The sequence below is a fragment of the Cupressus sempervirens genome, chromosome 9, assembly GCF_028749045.1.
Source record: "Cupressus sempervirens isolate cs-2001-9-10 chromosome 9, ASM2874904v1, whole genome shotgun sequence".
Lineage (NCBI taxonomy): Eukaryota > Viridiplantae > Streptophyta > Pinopsida > Cupressales > Cupressaceae > Cupressus > Cupressus sempervirens.
Window position 1 is genome coordinate 201951126 of NC_143126.1, and position 16104 is coordinate 201967229.

General features: G+C 35.4%; 1 protein-coding gene across 4 annotated transcripts in view; it reads left to right on the top strand.

The window, feature by feature from the left end:
• LOC149538187 (SET domain-containing protein) overlaps positions 1–14249 on the top strand; it is a 190685-nt gene extending 176436 nt beyond the window's left edge. For 2 of the 4 annotated variants that reach the window (XM_089799579.1, XM_089799580.1), the window contains exons 10-12: positions 13292–13500; positions 13598–13692; positions 13809–14249. In XM_089799579.1, the coding sequence (XP_089655705.1) occupies positions 13292–13500; positions 13598–13692; positions 13809–13926 (422 nt within the window). In that variant the 3' untranslated portion in view covers positions 13927–14249. Of the gene's footprint in view, positions 1–12178; positions 12322–13291; positions 13501–13597; positions 13693–13808 lie in introns of those variants that run through there. The other 2 variants (XR_016356006.1, XM_089799581.1) reach the window with 2 other exon arrangements.
• The last annotated feature ends 1855 nt before the right edge of the window (positions 14250–16104 follow it).

The following is a 16104-nucleotide window of genomic DNA, read 5'->3' on the forward strand; positions in this document are numbered from 1 at the left end:
CCCCAGCAACCAAAATATGACATGCAAATGTTGGATCAGCTTCTTAAGTCCATCAATGGCATGCTAGAATCTTCAATACTGATTAAAAACTCCAAATATGCAAGTTGGTTGTCAGATTTGAGATTGAAACTCCAGAGAAAAATCAATTTTGTCAAAACTTTTCTGATTCTCAAAATCATCCAAAGATGCAAGAGAAGAGCATACTTCGTTTTTTAAAAAACTACAATAAAATTTATTAGCCCCCCCCCGAATCTCTCAAATAAGGAAACTAAAATCTACTCTTGCACATAAAAAAGCTCTGATACCATGTTAGAATCTGAAAAGATTAATAACCCAGAAAACTAGTGCAAAGAATAAATATCTAAACTATGAATGCAAATGATACAAAATCAAAATAGCAACACAGAGTTAGTCTCCAAGAGAGTAATGCAAATGCTAGAAGCAAAATAGCATTAAGAGGATGCAAAAAACAAGAGATGCAAATACAAGTCAGGTAGCATGCTTATATAGGCTAGGAAGAGGGAGGAGGTCGCAACACCAACCAATGAGGAGCAACCATCTATCGGACTAAAGATAGCAAAGTATCTTCCCAAGATAGCTAATGGATGCTCACATGTAGGAAAGTGACACCTCACAACCATTCACCTAATAAGACATGTTTTATTAACCTAAGTGAGATTATTAAAAGTGTAGGAAAAACCTAGCAAAATAGGAAAAAAAAAAAACTACACTAACAGTATTGTTCCTTAGTCATTATAGATATTGTCATCGTTACTATAATTACAAGTTTAAATATTTAATTTTTTTATACAATTTCTTGCCATAGGAAAGGAACTACAATGGCATCTACCTCTTCCTCAGTGGGTAATCTTGAACAAAGAATAAAACTGTTAAGAAATTAACTTGGTAATCCACAGGTCTTTGGGTATAGATCGTACCTTACTCTCATCACTATATATTCCATTGCAAATGGCATTTTATAATTATTTATGCTAGTTCTAAGGGTGCCGGCGATCTGGGTATAATAGTCTTTAGTTTTGTGCCTTAACTAACTTTAGTTAAGATCAAACTAACAACTGTTAGTTAGACGCCGACTTAGGGTAAAATAATTATTTGTTAAATGCTGAGGGTTATGTCCCTTAATGGACATACCCTCTGAAATGGATATATCAGTGGGCTGTGAAGACAGTATGGGGACACACAGAAAACATACAGTTTGATCTCCAAGTCTGCATAGGCTCACGAGTTTATTTGCAACTTTTAGTACTCCAGTTCGTACTTGTACCAAGATCCAAAGTAATTTCATCAGCATGTTAAACCTGAATATTGGTGTTATTGTTGAGGGTTATCCTTGTGCCTATCTAGTCTTTACATTTGAAGTCTCATCTATCCTCAGAATCTGCGGAACATTACATGGTATCAGAGCCCTATTATCAGTTCTAAGGCTCTGCAGATTGTCACATATCAGACTTGTTCATATCCAGTAGTTATTCTTCATCTCCAATAGCATATACAATCAGGCCTGAGGATAGATTTGATGGAACGAAACATTTTGAAGCATGGAAATTCAGAATCTTGATGATTCTCGAAGAGAATAATGTTAGACAGTTTGTTGATGGAGCATCCAAACAGCCACCTGTTGAACCTCACAAATCCATATGGTCCAATAGAAATAGGAAAGCCATTCAAATCATCTTGGATGGAGTTAAGAATGACATCATACCTATGCTTAGAAAACACCTAACTGCCTACGATATGATGAACGCATTATGAAATGCATTTGAAGTAAATAATGCAACGAGGGTCCTTGCACTAAAGAGACAACTAAATCACATCCAAATAAAGAAAGGAGAATCAATAAACTCCTATTTTATAAGAGTTGCTGGTATTTGAGATGAATTGGCAAGCATAGGAACTATCATAAATGACACCGAATTAACGCTCATGGCCTTAGACGGACTGCCAGAATCATGGGAAACATTTGCACAAGGTATAAGTGCTAGAGATCAGCTTCCAGATTTTAACAGACTTAAGAATGATTGTCTTTAGGAAGAATCAAGAAAACTAAAGAAAGGAGGAAAACCTAAAATGGAAGATGAAGAACTTCACGTTCTCAATGCCAACTCTTATAAAGACAAGAAAAAGCATTTCAAGAAATAAAGGAAATCAGAAGAACGGAAAGTCCAAGAAAGACCTATCAAAAATAAAATGTTTCAAATGTGAAAAATTTGGACACTTCAGATCAAATTGTCCAGAAAACTCCAAACAACAAGCGAATTGCACAAATATTGTTAGAGAAGAAGAAACTTATGATCCAGAGAATCGTGTTTTGTATTCCTCCTTATCAAATGAAATCTCAAATAAGGCATGGGTAATAGATAGTGGATCCTCCAGGCATATAATGGGATACAAAGAAACTCTAGATTTCTTGTCCGAGAAAGTCAACAGTGAAGTTACTATTGGTGATAACTCAGCACATTTAGTTAACGGGATTGGTAGCTGTACTTTGAAGCTAAAAATAGGAAATACTCTTCTTCTGAAAGATGTACTATATGTACCAGGGATAAAAAGGAACCTAATATCAATTACAGCGTTAGAAAATGATGGACATAATGTTGCATTCATGGATGGAAAAGTACTAACTTGGGCTAAGAATTCTTCCATCAAGAAAGCCAAAGTAATTGGTCAAAGAAAGGGATATTTGTATGAACTAAATATAGAACCCATTCAAGCTTTTGTTCACAAAGTAGAAGATTCAAACGAAATATGGCACAGAAGATTAGGGCACCTAAACTTTAAAACCCTATCTACTATGGAAAAAATGGTTACCGGATTACCAAAATTAAAACAAGATCACCCTAGTATTTGCAAAGGGTGTGCCCTAGGTAAAAGTACTAGAAGACCTTTTCATGATAGTACTAGAAAAACAAATAATTTACTAGAATTAATTCATTCAGATTTATGTGGACCCATGTCTGTTCCCTCCCTTGGAGGATTCTGGTATAATTGTCTTGTTCATAGATGACTTCTCTAGAAAAACATGGATTTATTTTTTAAAATGTAAAGAATTAGAAGAAATTTTACAAAGATTTAAGGAGTTAAAAGCATTAACTGAAAAATTTTCAGGACATAAAATTAAAACCCTTAGAATAGATAATGGAGGAGAATATACCTCAAATGTGTTTAAATTTTTTTGTAAAGAATCAGGGATCAAGAGGGAGTATATTGTTCCTTATAACCTTGAACAAAATGGGGTAGCTGAAAGGAAAAACAGGACAATTATAGAAGCAGCTAGGGCTATGATTTTTGACCAAAATCTAGAATACTATCTTTGGGCAGAAGCATCTTGTATTGCTGTATACATCCAAAACAGAAGCCCTCACTCCTTTCTTAAAGATAAGACCCCTGAAGAAGTATTTACTAAAATAAAGCCTAATACAAGTCATCTCAGAATCTTTGGATGTCAGGAGTATACATTCATGTGCCAAAAGAAAAGAGAACCAAATTGGAACCATCTGGGAGGAAGGGTATCTTTGTAGGGTATAGTGAAACTTCTAAAGCATATTGAATCTTCATACTTGGATAGAAAACTATTGAACTGAGCAGGGATGTAGTCTTTGAGGAAGATCTTGCATTTAAAAAGGCAATAAATTCTCATGAACCCTCTCCTTTATGAAATTCTGAAAGCATAAGTGAGTCTGAATCCCAGAAGGAGAACTTAGAAGAGGTCAAAGATGAAGTAAACCTTGAAGAAAGTTCAAAGAAAAGGTCACTTTGGGCCATAAAAATAGTTGAAGCAGCTCAAGATTTTGCTGCACCTTCAGGATTAGTCAGAGAAAGTAAAAGACCTAAAAAATTCTTTGGTTATACAGCAAATATGATTGATTTATCCAAAACAGAGCCAACCAATCCTTTTGATGCTATTAAACATCCCGCTTGGAAAGAAGCTATGATAGAAGAATATCAATTAATTATGAAAAATGATGTTTGGGAAATAGTTCCAAGGCCAAAAGGAAAGTCCATTGTTTCTTCAAAATGGTTATTCAAAATAAAACATGCCGCTGATGGAAGTATTGAGAAATATAAAGCCAGATTTGTAGCCAGAGGCTTTTCTCAGAAAGAAGGAATTGATTATGAAGAAACCTTTGCTCCTGTCGCCAGATATACTACCGTTAGAGTTGTCTTAGCAATTGCCGCCTCTAAGGGATGGAAGGTACATCAGATGAATGCAAAGACAACATTTCTCAATGGGAAGATTTCTGAAGAAGTCTATATAGAGCAGCCAGAAGGATTTGATACACATGATCCAAATGCTTTTGTTTGCCGACTCGAGAAAGCTCTTTATGGGCTTAAACAGGCTCCCAGAGCCTGGTATGAAAGGATTGATAAATATCTCACTAGCTTAGGATTCTCTAAGAGTGAAGCTGATCCAAACTTGTATTATAAAATGGATAAAGATGGTATGATAATATTGATATTGTATGTTGATGATTTATTAATCACAGGTGATGATCATTTTATAGATTAGTGCAAGAAAGATCTTATTAGAGAATTCGAGATGAATGACTTGGGTCTTCTCCATTACTTCCTCGGATTGGAAGTGCAACAGAATGTTGATAGTATCATACTGAATCAAAGGAAGTACACTTCAAATATCTTGAAGAAATTCGGAATGTGGAACGGCAAGTCCATGTCTTCTCCAATGGAGACCAATTTGCATAAACTTAAAGAAGCAGTTGCAGAATCACCTCCAATAGATTCTACTCTCTACAGGCAGATAATTGGGTCTCTGATGTACCTAGTAAATACAAGACCTGATATTTGCTATGCTGTCCATGCCTTAAGTCAGTTTATGTGTGAACCTAAGGAGATTCACCTAGTTGCTGTTAAACATATTATGAGATACCTACAAGGTACTCTTAATTATGGACTCAAATATGGGAAAGTTGCTTTAGATTTGCATGGATTCACTGATTCAAATTGGGGTGAAAGTGTTAAAGATAGAAAAAGTACTTTAGGATGCTGTTTCAGTTTAGGATCAGCTATGATTTCATGGATATGCAGAAAGTAGACTTCAGTAGCTCAGAGCTCCACAGAAGCCGAATACATTGCTGTAGCAATGGCCTCTCAAGAAGCAGTATGGTTGAGGAAGTTGCTTGTGGGATTATTTGGGCAAGCCATGAATCTTATGATCATTCATTGTGATAATTAGAGTTCCATCGAGCTCTTAGTGAATCCAATTTTTCATGATAGATCCAAGCATATTCAAATTCCTTACCATTATGTAAGAGATATGGTCGACAGGAATTTTGTGAAATTGGAATACATTTGTACTGCAGATCAGATAGCAGATATACTCACCAAACCTCTATCTAGAGTAAAGATAGAACATTTCAGAAAGAGACTTGGTATGGTTGACTTGTAATTCATTTTTGTACTAATTGATTATTAATAAAATGATAAATTTTATTTTGTCAGGCTATTGACTGTTATGGGCTCCACCATATGTAATCATTATTTAAGAGGTGACGATCTCTTAGATAATGTCCTAATAGTAGATTTTACTGTAAGATCCAGGTGAATTTTAGATCGTCTTGTTACATTGATTTGTTCATGGGTCACAAATTGGATAAAGAAAAAATTCTAGAAATTCTTTAGGTTTATCCTGTATTTTGGTAGATCTTAGATTCAGGATCTAGTTGTGATTTAGAAGTACCAACTTCTATGAGTCACATGTATTTTATCACTAGTAGCAGTGATTTGTCATATCACAAGTTTAGTAATATGACTTTGTATTATATGTTTTATAATACTGTGTATTGAGAAGAGATAGACAGATATAGAGTATTAATTCTTGCTTAACATCTGTATTGATGTTGCTAGATATAATATATCTCTGTAGGATTATCAGGTTAAGAGGGAGTGTTAAGAAATTAACCTGGTAATCCATAGGTCTTTGGGTACAGATTGTACCTTACTCTCATCACTATATATTCCATTGCAAATGACATTTTATAATTATTTATACTAGTTCTAAGGGTGCCGGCGATCTGGGTATAATAGTCTTTAGTTTTGTGCCTTAACTAACTTTAGTTAAGATCAGACTAACAACTGTTTGTTAGACATCGACTTAGGGTAAAATAATTATTTGTTAAATGCTGAGGGTTATGTCCCTTAATGGACATACCCTCTGAAATGGATATATTAGTGGGCTGTGATGACAGTATGGGGACACACAGAAAACATACAGTTTGATCTCCAAGTCTGCATAGGCTCACAAGTTTATTTGCAACTTTCAGTACTCCAGTTTGTACTTGTACCAGGATCCAAAGTAATTTCATCAGCATATTAAACTTGAATATTGGTGTTATTGTTGAAGGTTATCCTTGTGCCTATCTAGTCTTTACATTTGAAGTCTGATCTATCCTCAGAATCTATGGAACATTACAAAAACTCTAGTCCGGTTCTCCTTTCTGGAAGTATGTTGATATTGTAAGATGGCTTCTAGGAGGTGGTGCATTCCATTGGAAATGTTAGGGTTGTGATGTAGAACAAAATAGTTCAGATTTTTGTGTGGTAGGCCATATGTGTGGATACCCTGGAAGAAGAGTCAAGAAATGCCTTGGAGAAAAAAGTACATGTACCATATATAACAATATTAAAATATATCCAAGCGCATGAGGCGGCAAAAGAGAGAAGAATGTAGCAAAATACAACCGATGGCACTGGCAACAAAAGTAAATAAACAAGCAAAGGGAATGCAACACCCCACATATGTTGTGATAGAAAACCTCTCCTTTTATACTACCTTAGCTGCCCTTGATCTGAAAGTGAAGCATCCTTCACACAAAAGAAAAGGACCACTCGAAACTGTATTTTACTGTTGTTTGCTCTTCATATCGGAGGAAGATGTTGAAAAGTGTTAATGAAGCTCTAAGAGGGTATAAGGGCCTCGGTTTTGAGAGTACAAACCACCTTGTTGGATCAAGAGGCCTAGTTGCTCGATGTTCAATGAAGCCCATAAAGGATTCATGGATTAAGACAGGGTATTAATTTTTTTAGATGGGTGGGAAGATGCTAGAAATCATCAGTTCAGTGTCTTGGCGGTGTCCCCTAAAGTGGCAATGTTTTTGAAAGCGGTGGATTATGAGGGGCAAGTAAAAGATGGGCCATTTATTGCGAATATTCTCATCTCTTCCATTAAACAAGTGGGTGCTAGAAATATTGTTTAAGTCATAATGGAGAACACAAATAACTGTATGGCTGCTGGTTTGTTGGTTGAAGAGCAATATCAGCATATCTTTTTGACACCTTGTGTGGTCTATTCACTCAATGTTATGCTACAAAAGATTGGGAACAAAATTGAGTGGATCAAGGAGGTGTATGCAGAGACTGAGGGCATCTAGATATTCATCACAAACCACCACATGACTCAAGTTAGTAATTTAATTTAAAAAAATTAGTATCTTACAATTTTTTATTTTCATTTTTTGATTGTTTAATGTGTATTCTCTTTTAAAATATGCATCTAATAGTTGTATTTTTTTTCTCTAATTTATGCTACAAGTTGTTTGAGACTTGTTTTGCATCAAATTTAATCATCTTGAGACAACTTGTGCAAGTGAAAGAGGCACTTTTTCAATATGGTAATTTGAGGAGGGTGATGCTAACCCTATGGAATTGACTTCAGAAATGAGTCTAGCCTAAGAGAAAGGTCGGCTAGATTTTAAAATTAAAAAGGAAAAAATTATAAAAATGTCAGCAAGGATGACACTCAGGAAACCTAGGATGAGGAAATTGTTTATGAGAATGAAAATGAGTATTCTCTTGGAAAAGCTGAAGAAAAGGACACAGGGTAAAAGCACAAACCTGTGTCACCTTTTATAAAGAAACGGGATATCAAAATGCAACAGTTCAACATTAATGACCAAAAAAATGGTATTTCTGTTTAGAATTTGAAGATGGCGTAAAGTAATGAAATGTGTAGAATTGGATGAATTTAATGCTTATAATTTTTGTAAATTTTTTGAGTAAGAATATATTTATTTTCTTTTAATTTGAAGTCCCTTTTATAATTGTAAAAAATATAGGGTATAGTTCCCGTCAAATAAGTATATGCAAATAATCTTTTTTTGATCTGATTTGAAAATATCTTATAGATGACATGTATAGCTAGGGAACAAAAAAAGAAATAATTATTTTTGATGTATATTTTCTTTGTTATAAGTACTTAAGCTCGACCTTATCAGAATCCAACAATTTTTTCCTCCTATCAAAACTTCCCTATCAAATCTATATCTTCGAAAAAAAATTACATATTCAAGAGATAAATATTATTTTTTTATTTTTTTGTTATGATTCACTATTTTTTTCATTTTTTGAGAGAGCATCTTTTGAAATGTTGAAATATCGACTTATAATATTTTGAAATTATGACATATTATGACTAATCAAAACACTAAAAAAATAATATAATAATGATATTGAATCTAAGATCTATAAAAGGGTATTTTTAGTTTTTTATTTTATTTTAAAGTTTTAATAGAGAAATGAGATTTGACCAAAACAAGTTTTGGTATCCTAAATGGTGACATAGATCTATGCTTTTACCCCACAGAGGATGAAGATTATGAAGCTGAGGAAGCGGAAGAGTCTGACGAAGATGTATAGGACATGCAGGAAGCCCAAATTGTGGTTGATTTGGGGGTAGAAGAGGAAATCCTTGAGAAAATCAGCTTGCAGAAGAGGACATTGAGGTGCTCAAGGAACCAAATGTTAAAGTGCAGAGCTTGCTAGATGATATGGAGAAGAATTATTTGGGGCAGATTAGTGACCTTTAGAACAAGATCAATGCTCTGAATTGCAAGTTTGTTGAATCCATAACCAACTGTGAATTTGGCGTTGTGGTTTTTACTCTCTGTAGAATTCAAAAAGAGATGATGAGAAGGCTGGTTTTGGGCGCTATCACTGGGAAGAGCAAGTTAAAGAAAGCTAGGATGTTCCAGGAGGACAAGCCAGATGATGCACAAGACTCCGAGGATTCTATCGACTAGTCTAAAGAACTAAACAACCTAGTCAATGACTAGGAAAATATCAAGAATGCGTAGTTGTTTAGGCTCTATTATTTATTCTTTCATGTTTGATTTTAAGTCTATTAAAAAATATTGTCAATTACTGGTTTATTTTTGGTGTTGTTTTCCCTAGTCTATTTTTTATGGGAAATAGTTGTGTTAGTTTAAGTTTGAACTATGGCACTAGGATTGATTCTTGCTGATATACTTTGAAGTTTAAAAGTAGTAGTAATATAGTTGTTGTGGTTGTTATGATGATGATACTCTGGAACTATGGTAGTTTTTGATTAATGTTACTGAAAAGGTAGGGCATTTGGCTATAATGGTTAGTGTTCTTCTCTGTTGCTTGGTTGTAATGGCCCAAGGAAGAGCTAGTATGTGTTTCTCTTGTTGTTCTTTGGGTTCAGGGCCCTTCCCCTACCCCAATTAATTAAAAACAATTGGGCTATATGGAGGCAAACCAATAGTGAGAGGGAAGCCAAAATAAAGTAAAGGATATAGGATGACTTATGGTGGGAATGTGTGGAATATCTCATTAAGTTCACTTTCTGATTATAAGCATGCTTAGGTACACTGACGTGGATAGGCCTTGCCTTGGAGAGATCTATGATGGCATAGACTCAATGCTTGAATATCAAGCAAATTGTAAATGAAAAACAACAAAATCCCATGAGACCTTCAAACAATTGCAAGCAATTATTGTAGAACTATGGAACAAAATGACCACTTTACATTTGTTTGCCTATGCATTGAAGCCCAAATAGTATAGCACCCAATATACTGATCTACCAGGAAGGCCACCACCCTATAGAGATTTAGAAGTGTCTGATGAATACAAGGTAGGATTTGAAAGACTATCTTAATGATGATACGTGAGATTTGGTTACGGATGAGCTTATAGAGTTTTTGAATGCAAAAGACCTAAGTAATGATGCTCTTTGTCCTTGGTTTAAGAAGGATGCTCATAGTTGGCGGTATCTCCATTGCCAAAGATTCCAAACATTTGCAGCCCCTTGCAATCAAAATTATATCACAAGTAAGTTGTATTTTAAAAAATTTAGCTTCATGACTGGCAAGTAATTTTTATTTTATAAGATTAATAATTTTAATTGTTTGCCTTTTCTTGTCCTCATAGTTTGCTAGTTCATCTACATCAGAAAGAAATTGGAGCACATATTCTTTCATCCACTCAATAATGTGCAGTAGGCTGCATTAAAAAGATTAGAGAACTTGGTACTTGTGCATTATAACTTGCGTTTTGTCTCACACAAGAGTAAAAAATACAAAAAGGGGAGACAAAGAGGTGGGATGTTAATGCAAAGCTTGCGGACTTGGATGCTTCCACTTCTTGGCTTGCACTTAGTGAATTTGAAGCTTTTGATGCCAAAACTATTTTCGTTGCTCCTGATCATGGTGGCCTTAGCTCTAATCCCGAGTCAACTAATGCTAGAGAAGAAGAAGATAAAGACGAAGAAGAAGAATATTAATAACTTTTTAATCTATTAGTTGAACTTGAAACAATGATACTTGAACTTGATGTCATGATTTAATTTTAATGTTTTCAGTCTTTGATGTTGAACCTGAAGTAGATGATGAGATGATCACAATTCATGATGCTATAATTACAAGTTTATGGCGTATTTGTTATTTAAATGTTTTTATGATACTATGTGACATTCTAATGCTAATTCATGCTTCTAGGCTTCATATATATATATATATATAATTTTTACACGTCTTTATACTAATGGACCCAAACCCCTTTTCAAAAATTTACCATACCAGCAAATCGGTACTTCATACCTGAACTTGGAACTGAACTTGAACCGGTAACTTCAGGTTTCAGATCATTTCATTCTTAAATTTTGCCCAAATAATGGGTAATGCTATCCATATTTGTGAATGAGGGCAATTCCCAAACATGCCCAATTATTCATATTACAAAATTACAAACTTTGACATCAATTTGTCTAATGTCCACATGTCATCGAGTTGTTCACAGTAATCCTTTCAACTCAACACTACAAAAGTGAACCAAACCAAGACAATTACCAAGCTATCAATAGGATAGCAAGTCTTCCTCACAAAAAAATTGATATGGTAGGATGTTAACTTAATGATCTTTTTTTCCAAATATTTTTTTTAATTCCAATTATCCAGTCAGTTTTACAATTGTCCTTTGCTGCATTATTCAATGAAAATAGTTTTTTTGATCCATCTACGTTGTTCATATATGAAATAATATACATGACATAATGATTAGATGGTAAAATCTTGTTTCCAAAGCAGGTTGTATTCTTTTCCTTTCGCATATCAAGTTTTTATATTATCAATAAGTTCTTCAGTCTGGCAGTTGATTAGCAGGAAGAGCTGTTGAGTTCCAATCTTCATGATTTTTCTGCCCATTTAACTTTTCCAGTCATTGGTAGTAGAGGTGGATTGGACCAGGGTCATCTGATGTTTACAGGGCTTGTGTGTTTGGCCAGTCTGTCAATGGCAAGTGAAGGAAGTGGGTGGTAGTTGTAGTGGTTCACTGAAGGTCTCCTCTCCCTCTTGATCAACATGCCTTCCCAATTGCATATAGATATTTTTGCAGCTGGATCACTGATCCATGTATATTTACTGACATTTCCATGCATATTCCAATGTTCAACTTTGTTTCTCTTCCTTCTCACTCATATTTTCCGTGTTTTGCAAACATGTTTTCTTGTTCCATCCTTCCTTGAATCTAATGTTATTTTATAATTTTATTAACATTTTTTTTGCATGCTATATAAGAATAGAAAATGAGTTACTTGTTGATTCCGTGTCTGATTTAGTGATTCTCTTTATGTTCTGGTAAAATAATTTCACAGAAAGGAGAGATCTATCTGAAACAACCTACTAATCCTATTTGCATTAGAAGCCTTTTGATACAAGGTTTAATGATAACTTTTCACAATTTTTTGACAAAGAGCTCCTTGAGTTTCAGACCTTGACTTACCCTCACAGAAAGGAGAGATCTATCTGACACAACCTACTAATCCTATTTGCATTAGAAGCCTTTTGATACAAGGTTTAATGAGAACTTTTCACAATTTTTTGACAAAGAGCTCCTTGAGTTTCAGACCTTGACTTACCCCAGCAGCTGGATCAAGACAATCAGTCACTTGGCTATGGGTGTGATCAGATCTGTCACATGGTTCGTGGAACATGGCTGTCCAAGAGCAAACAAGGAAGTGGGTGGTGGTTTTAGTGGTTCACTAAAGGCCTCCTCTCCCTCTTGATCAACATGCCTTCCCAATTGCATATAGATATTTTTGCAGCTGGATCACTGATCCATGTATATTTACTGACATTTCTATGCATATTCCAATTTTCAACTTTGTTTCTCTTCCTTCTCACTCATATTTTCCGTGTTTTGCAAACATGTTCTCTTGTTCCATCCTTCCTTGAATCTAATGTTATTTTATAATTTTATTAACATTTTTTTTGCATGCTATATAAGAATAGAAAATGAGTTACTTGTTGATTCCGTGTCTGATTTGGTGATTCTCTTTATGTTCTGGTAAAATAATTTCAGAGAAAGGAGAGATCTATCTGAAACAACCTACTAATCCTATTTGCATTAGAAGCCTTTTGATACAAGGTTTAATGAGAACTTTTCACAATTTTTTGACAAAGAGCTCCTTGAGTTTCAGACCTTGACCTACCCCAGCAGCTGGATCAAGACAATCTGTCACATGGTTCATGGAACATGGCTGTCCAAGAGCAAACAAGGAAGTGGGTGGTGGTTGTAGTGGTTCACTAAAGGCCTCCTCTCCCTCTTGATCAACATGCCTTCCCAATTGCATATAGATATTTTTGCAGCTGGATCACTGATCCATGTATATTTACTGACATTTCTATGCATATTCCAATGTTCAACTTTGTTTCTCTTCCTTCTCACTCATATTTTCCGTGTTTTGCAAACATGTTTTCTTGTTCCATCCTTGAATCTAACGTTATTTTATAATTTTATTAACATTTTTTTTGCATGCTATATAAGAATAGAAAATGAGTTACTTGTTGATTCCGTGTCTGATTTAGTGATTCTCTTTATGTTCTGGTAAAATAATTTCAGAGAAAGGAGAGATCTATCTGAAACAACCTACTAATCCTATTTGCATTAGAAGCCTTTTGATACAAGGTTTAATGAGAACTTTTCACAAATTTTTGACAAAGAGCTCCTTGAGTTTCAGACCTTGACCTACCCCAGCAGCTGGATCAAGACAATCAGTCACTTGGCTATGGGTGTGATCAGATCTGTCACATGGTTCGTGGAACATGGCTGTCCAAGAGCAAACAAAGTAAGTATGGTTTGCCTTCCCGATTGCTAGCTGCCCTCCGTACTGCTTTCTTGGATGGGGATGATTTAAGACTGCAGCCACAAAATCTGAGATATGCTGTTGTGAGTTTTCATTTGCCTTTCTTATTTTCTGATAAGTAAGATATTTAAGATATTAGAAATGATTTTGTCCAATAAGTAAGATATTTAAGATTGGCAGATAAGCAGAGAGAATGAAGCAGCTGTACTGGAAGGTATCCTATCAGTTTTGCAACCTATGTTGGAATCAATCAACCGACCTGATGAATTGATGAGGTTAGGGATGTGCTCCAAATTTACATATCCTTTCATATTTGTTACTAGTTCCTTGTCTATCATACATTTGCATGTAATGCTTTTTCTATTTTTTTTGAATCATGGACTCCATACAGTGAAGATCACAACTGGGATGTAAACCTGGCCATGCAATTCAAAGATCACCAACACAGAATTCTTGAATCTATCTGCGAGTCATGTTTAAGTGGTCTACAAGCTCTTGATTCATCTTGAATTTAAGCATGGGTATTCTTGTTGTTATCATGTCCATGTAAGATTCTTAACAGCTGTTTGAAATTTTAGAATTACTTGGACTTGGATACAAAAATATTTCTCATTTTTGAAGCTTATCATATTGTTCTAGATTTGAGTATTATTGGGCCATTGAAGCTTGTGATAAGAGGAGGTTTTCTTTGTTTGTGAATGATTGTTACTTTCCTATTCACAGTAACAAACTCCGAGTTTTATTCTTGATGTGCCAGCTATTTAGAATACAAAACTTGGCTATCAAAACTTTGGACCAATAACATGCAATGTCAAGGATTTAGTGCCTCAAATGCTCTTTCTTGTGAGATGGCTTGTCTCTTTGCATCAGTGGGAATTCCTAAGACAACCCTAGTGCAATTATAGAAACATTCAATGCATTTGCAACATTGCTTTTTGTCTTTGTTAGTTTCCAGTGATTGTGAGATAGGTTAAGGCATTGGCCTAGGCTTACAATGTGAGAACCACGATTATAACATGTTGGTGAGAGTATCTACAACTACAAGATATTTTATAGAAAATGATATTCTATTTGGGTTTTTTTGTTTTATTAATTGAAAAGTATTTGTGAGATAGGTATAGGAGCTAGCATTGATGAACATCACTCCATGACATGTTACTTGACTTAAAAGAACACATTTTGGAGAAAGGAGAACTATCATACATATGCACATATATGTATGCATATAGACCAATTTATATATGTATACGTATATATGTATTTGTATATATGTGTGTGTGTGTAATGTTTCAGGTAATTCCAACTGATGACGAGTTACAGAACCAGAATGACTGTACGAATGAGACCAAGAATGCACAGATGAGAGGGGGCTGGAATGGAGAGTAAATACATAGGTCGTACGGTTAGTATTGTTGGGCGTACACTGGGCTCTAGATGGCCGTACGGTGTGCCAAGGGGGGTGTGGAAGGTATGGCCATATGGTTGACAGGAAGGGATGTACGGCGGTAGAGAGGGTGTCCCGCTGAATGGCTGTATGTCAAGGAGATGAGAGTTCGTACTATGAATGTGGGAGCCGTACGATAGGTGAAAGACAGACAAATCAATATGAATGAAGCCACATAGTGTGTATGGAGGCTGTATGGCTAATTGGGAGGCCGTATGGCATGTATGGAGGCCGTACGGCTGAATTGGGAGGCCGTACGGTAGACTTGTGGGGATGTTTGATGGAGCTTGAGGCCTTTCGAAGAGTGAAGATCAACCTGCACTTGATATTATGACAATACACTCAATTATGCTATAAAAATGAGAGAATAAGTGGTTTACTATAATCTCAAATATTTTGCAATATGATGGTGCTCCAATTTGCCAGATCTGAGCGAAGTATTATAGGTGACGGAATAGGGTGAGGGTTGATTCCCACTGAAATCGAGATTAGCCAAATAGGGAAAATCTTTCACTTTCGAAATGGCGAACAATAGAGAATCCCAACAGCAATTCGTAGTACAGAGAAAATAATCCAAATCGCATACCATAAGACTACCTACAAGCCATGCTTAAATACCCGTTGGGAAACTTTCCAAGGGTGTACAAAGATAGTCGGCGGCAACACAGACTACGGACACAAAATAAAAATGGGTCCGAGATACATTAAATCAATTGACCCATTAACAAGGTTTAATTAAATACATTTATTTTTATGACGGGGACATTACAGTCCTCTTGTCCCAAAATTTGCTTGTCCTCAAGCAAATGCAAACCCGGTTCTAGGAAACCTTCTGTAATCAGCCCCTTTAGTTCCGAGTTAGGCACTAAGTAGATCTTCCCGTCAAAGTAAATGATGTCATCAATAACCTTGTATCTTTCATCGCGTACATAACCATCCATCAACTCACATGCAAGAGTGTTCTTGGAATACTCGACCAATAGATGGGCCTGCCAATTATCCAAGAAATATGGTGAGGTGTTGACTATCTTGTCTTTATTTGCAGTGTCTGGGACCAAATCCTGTTAAAAAATTGCTGCCATCTTCTTGATTGTGACTTCCCTCGATCCTTTATTCAACATTCTTCTTAGTAGCACCTTCTTGCCATCCGTCTCGAATGAAAAGTTCATCTTTTTGAAACTTTGGATGTATTGGTCAAGAGTTTCCAGCCACTGAATGCCCAAAATGATATCAGTATCAACCA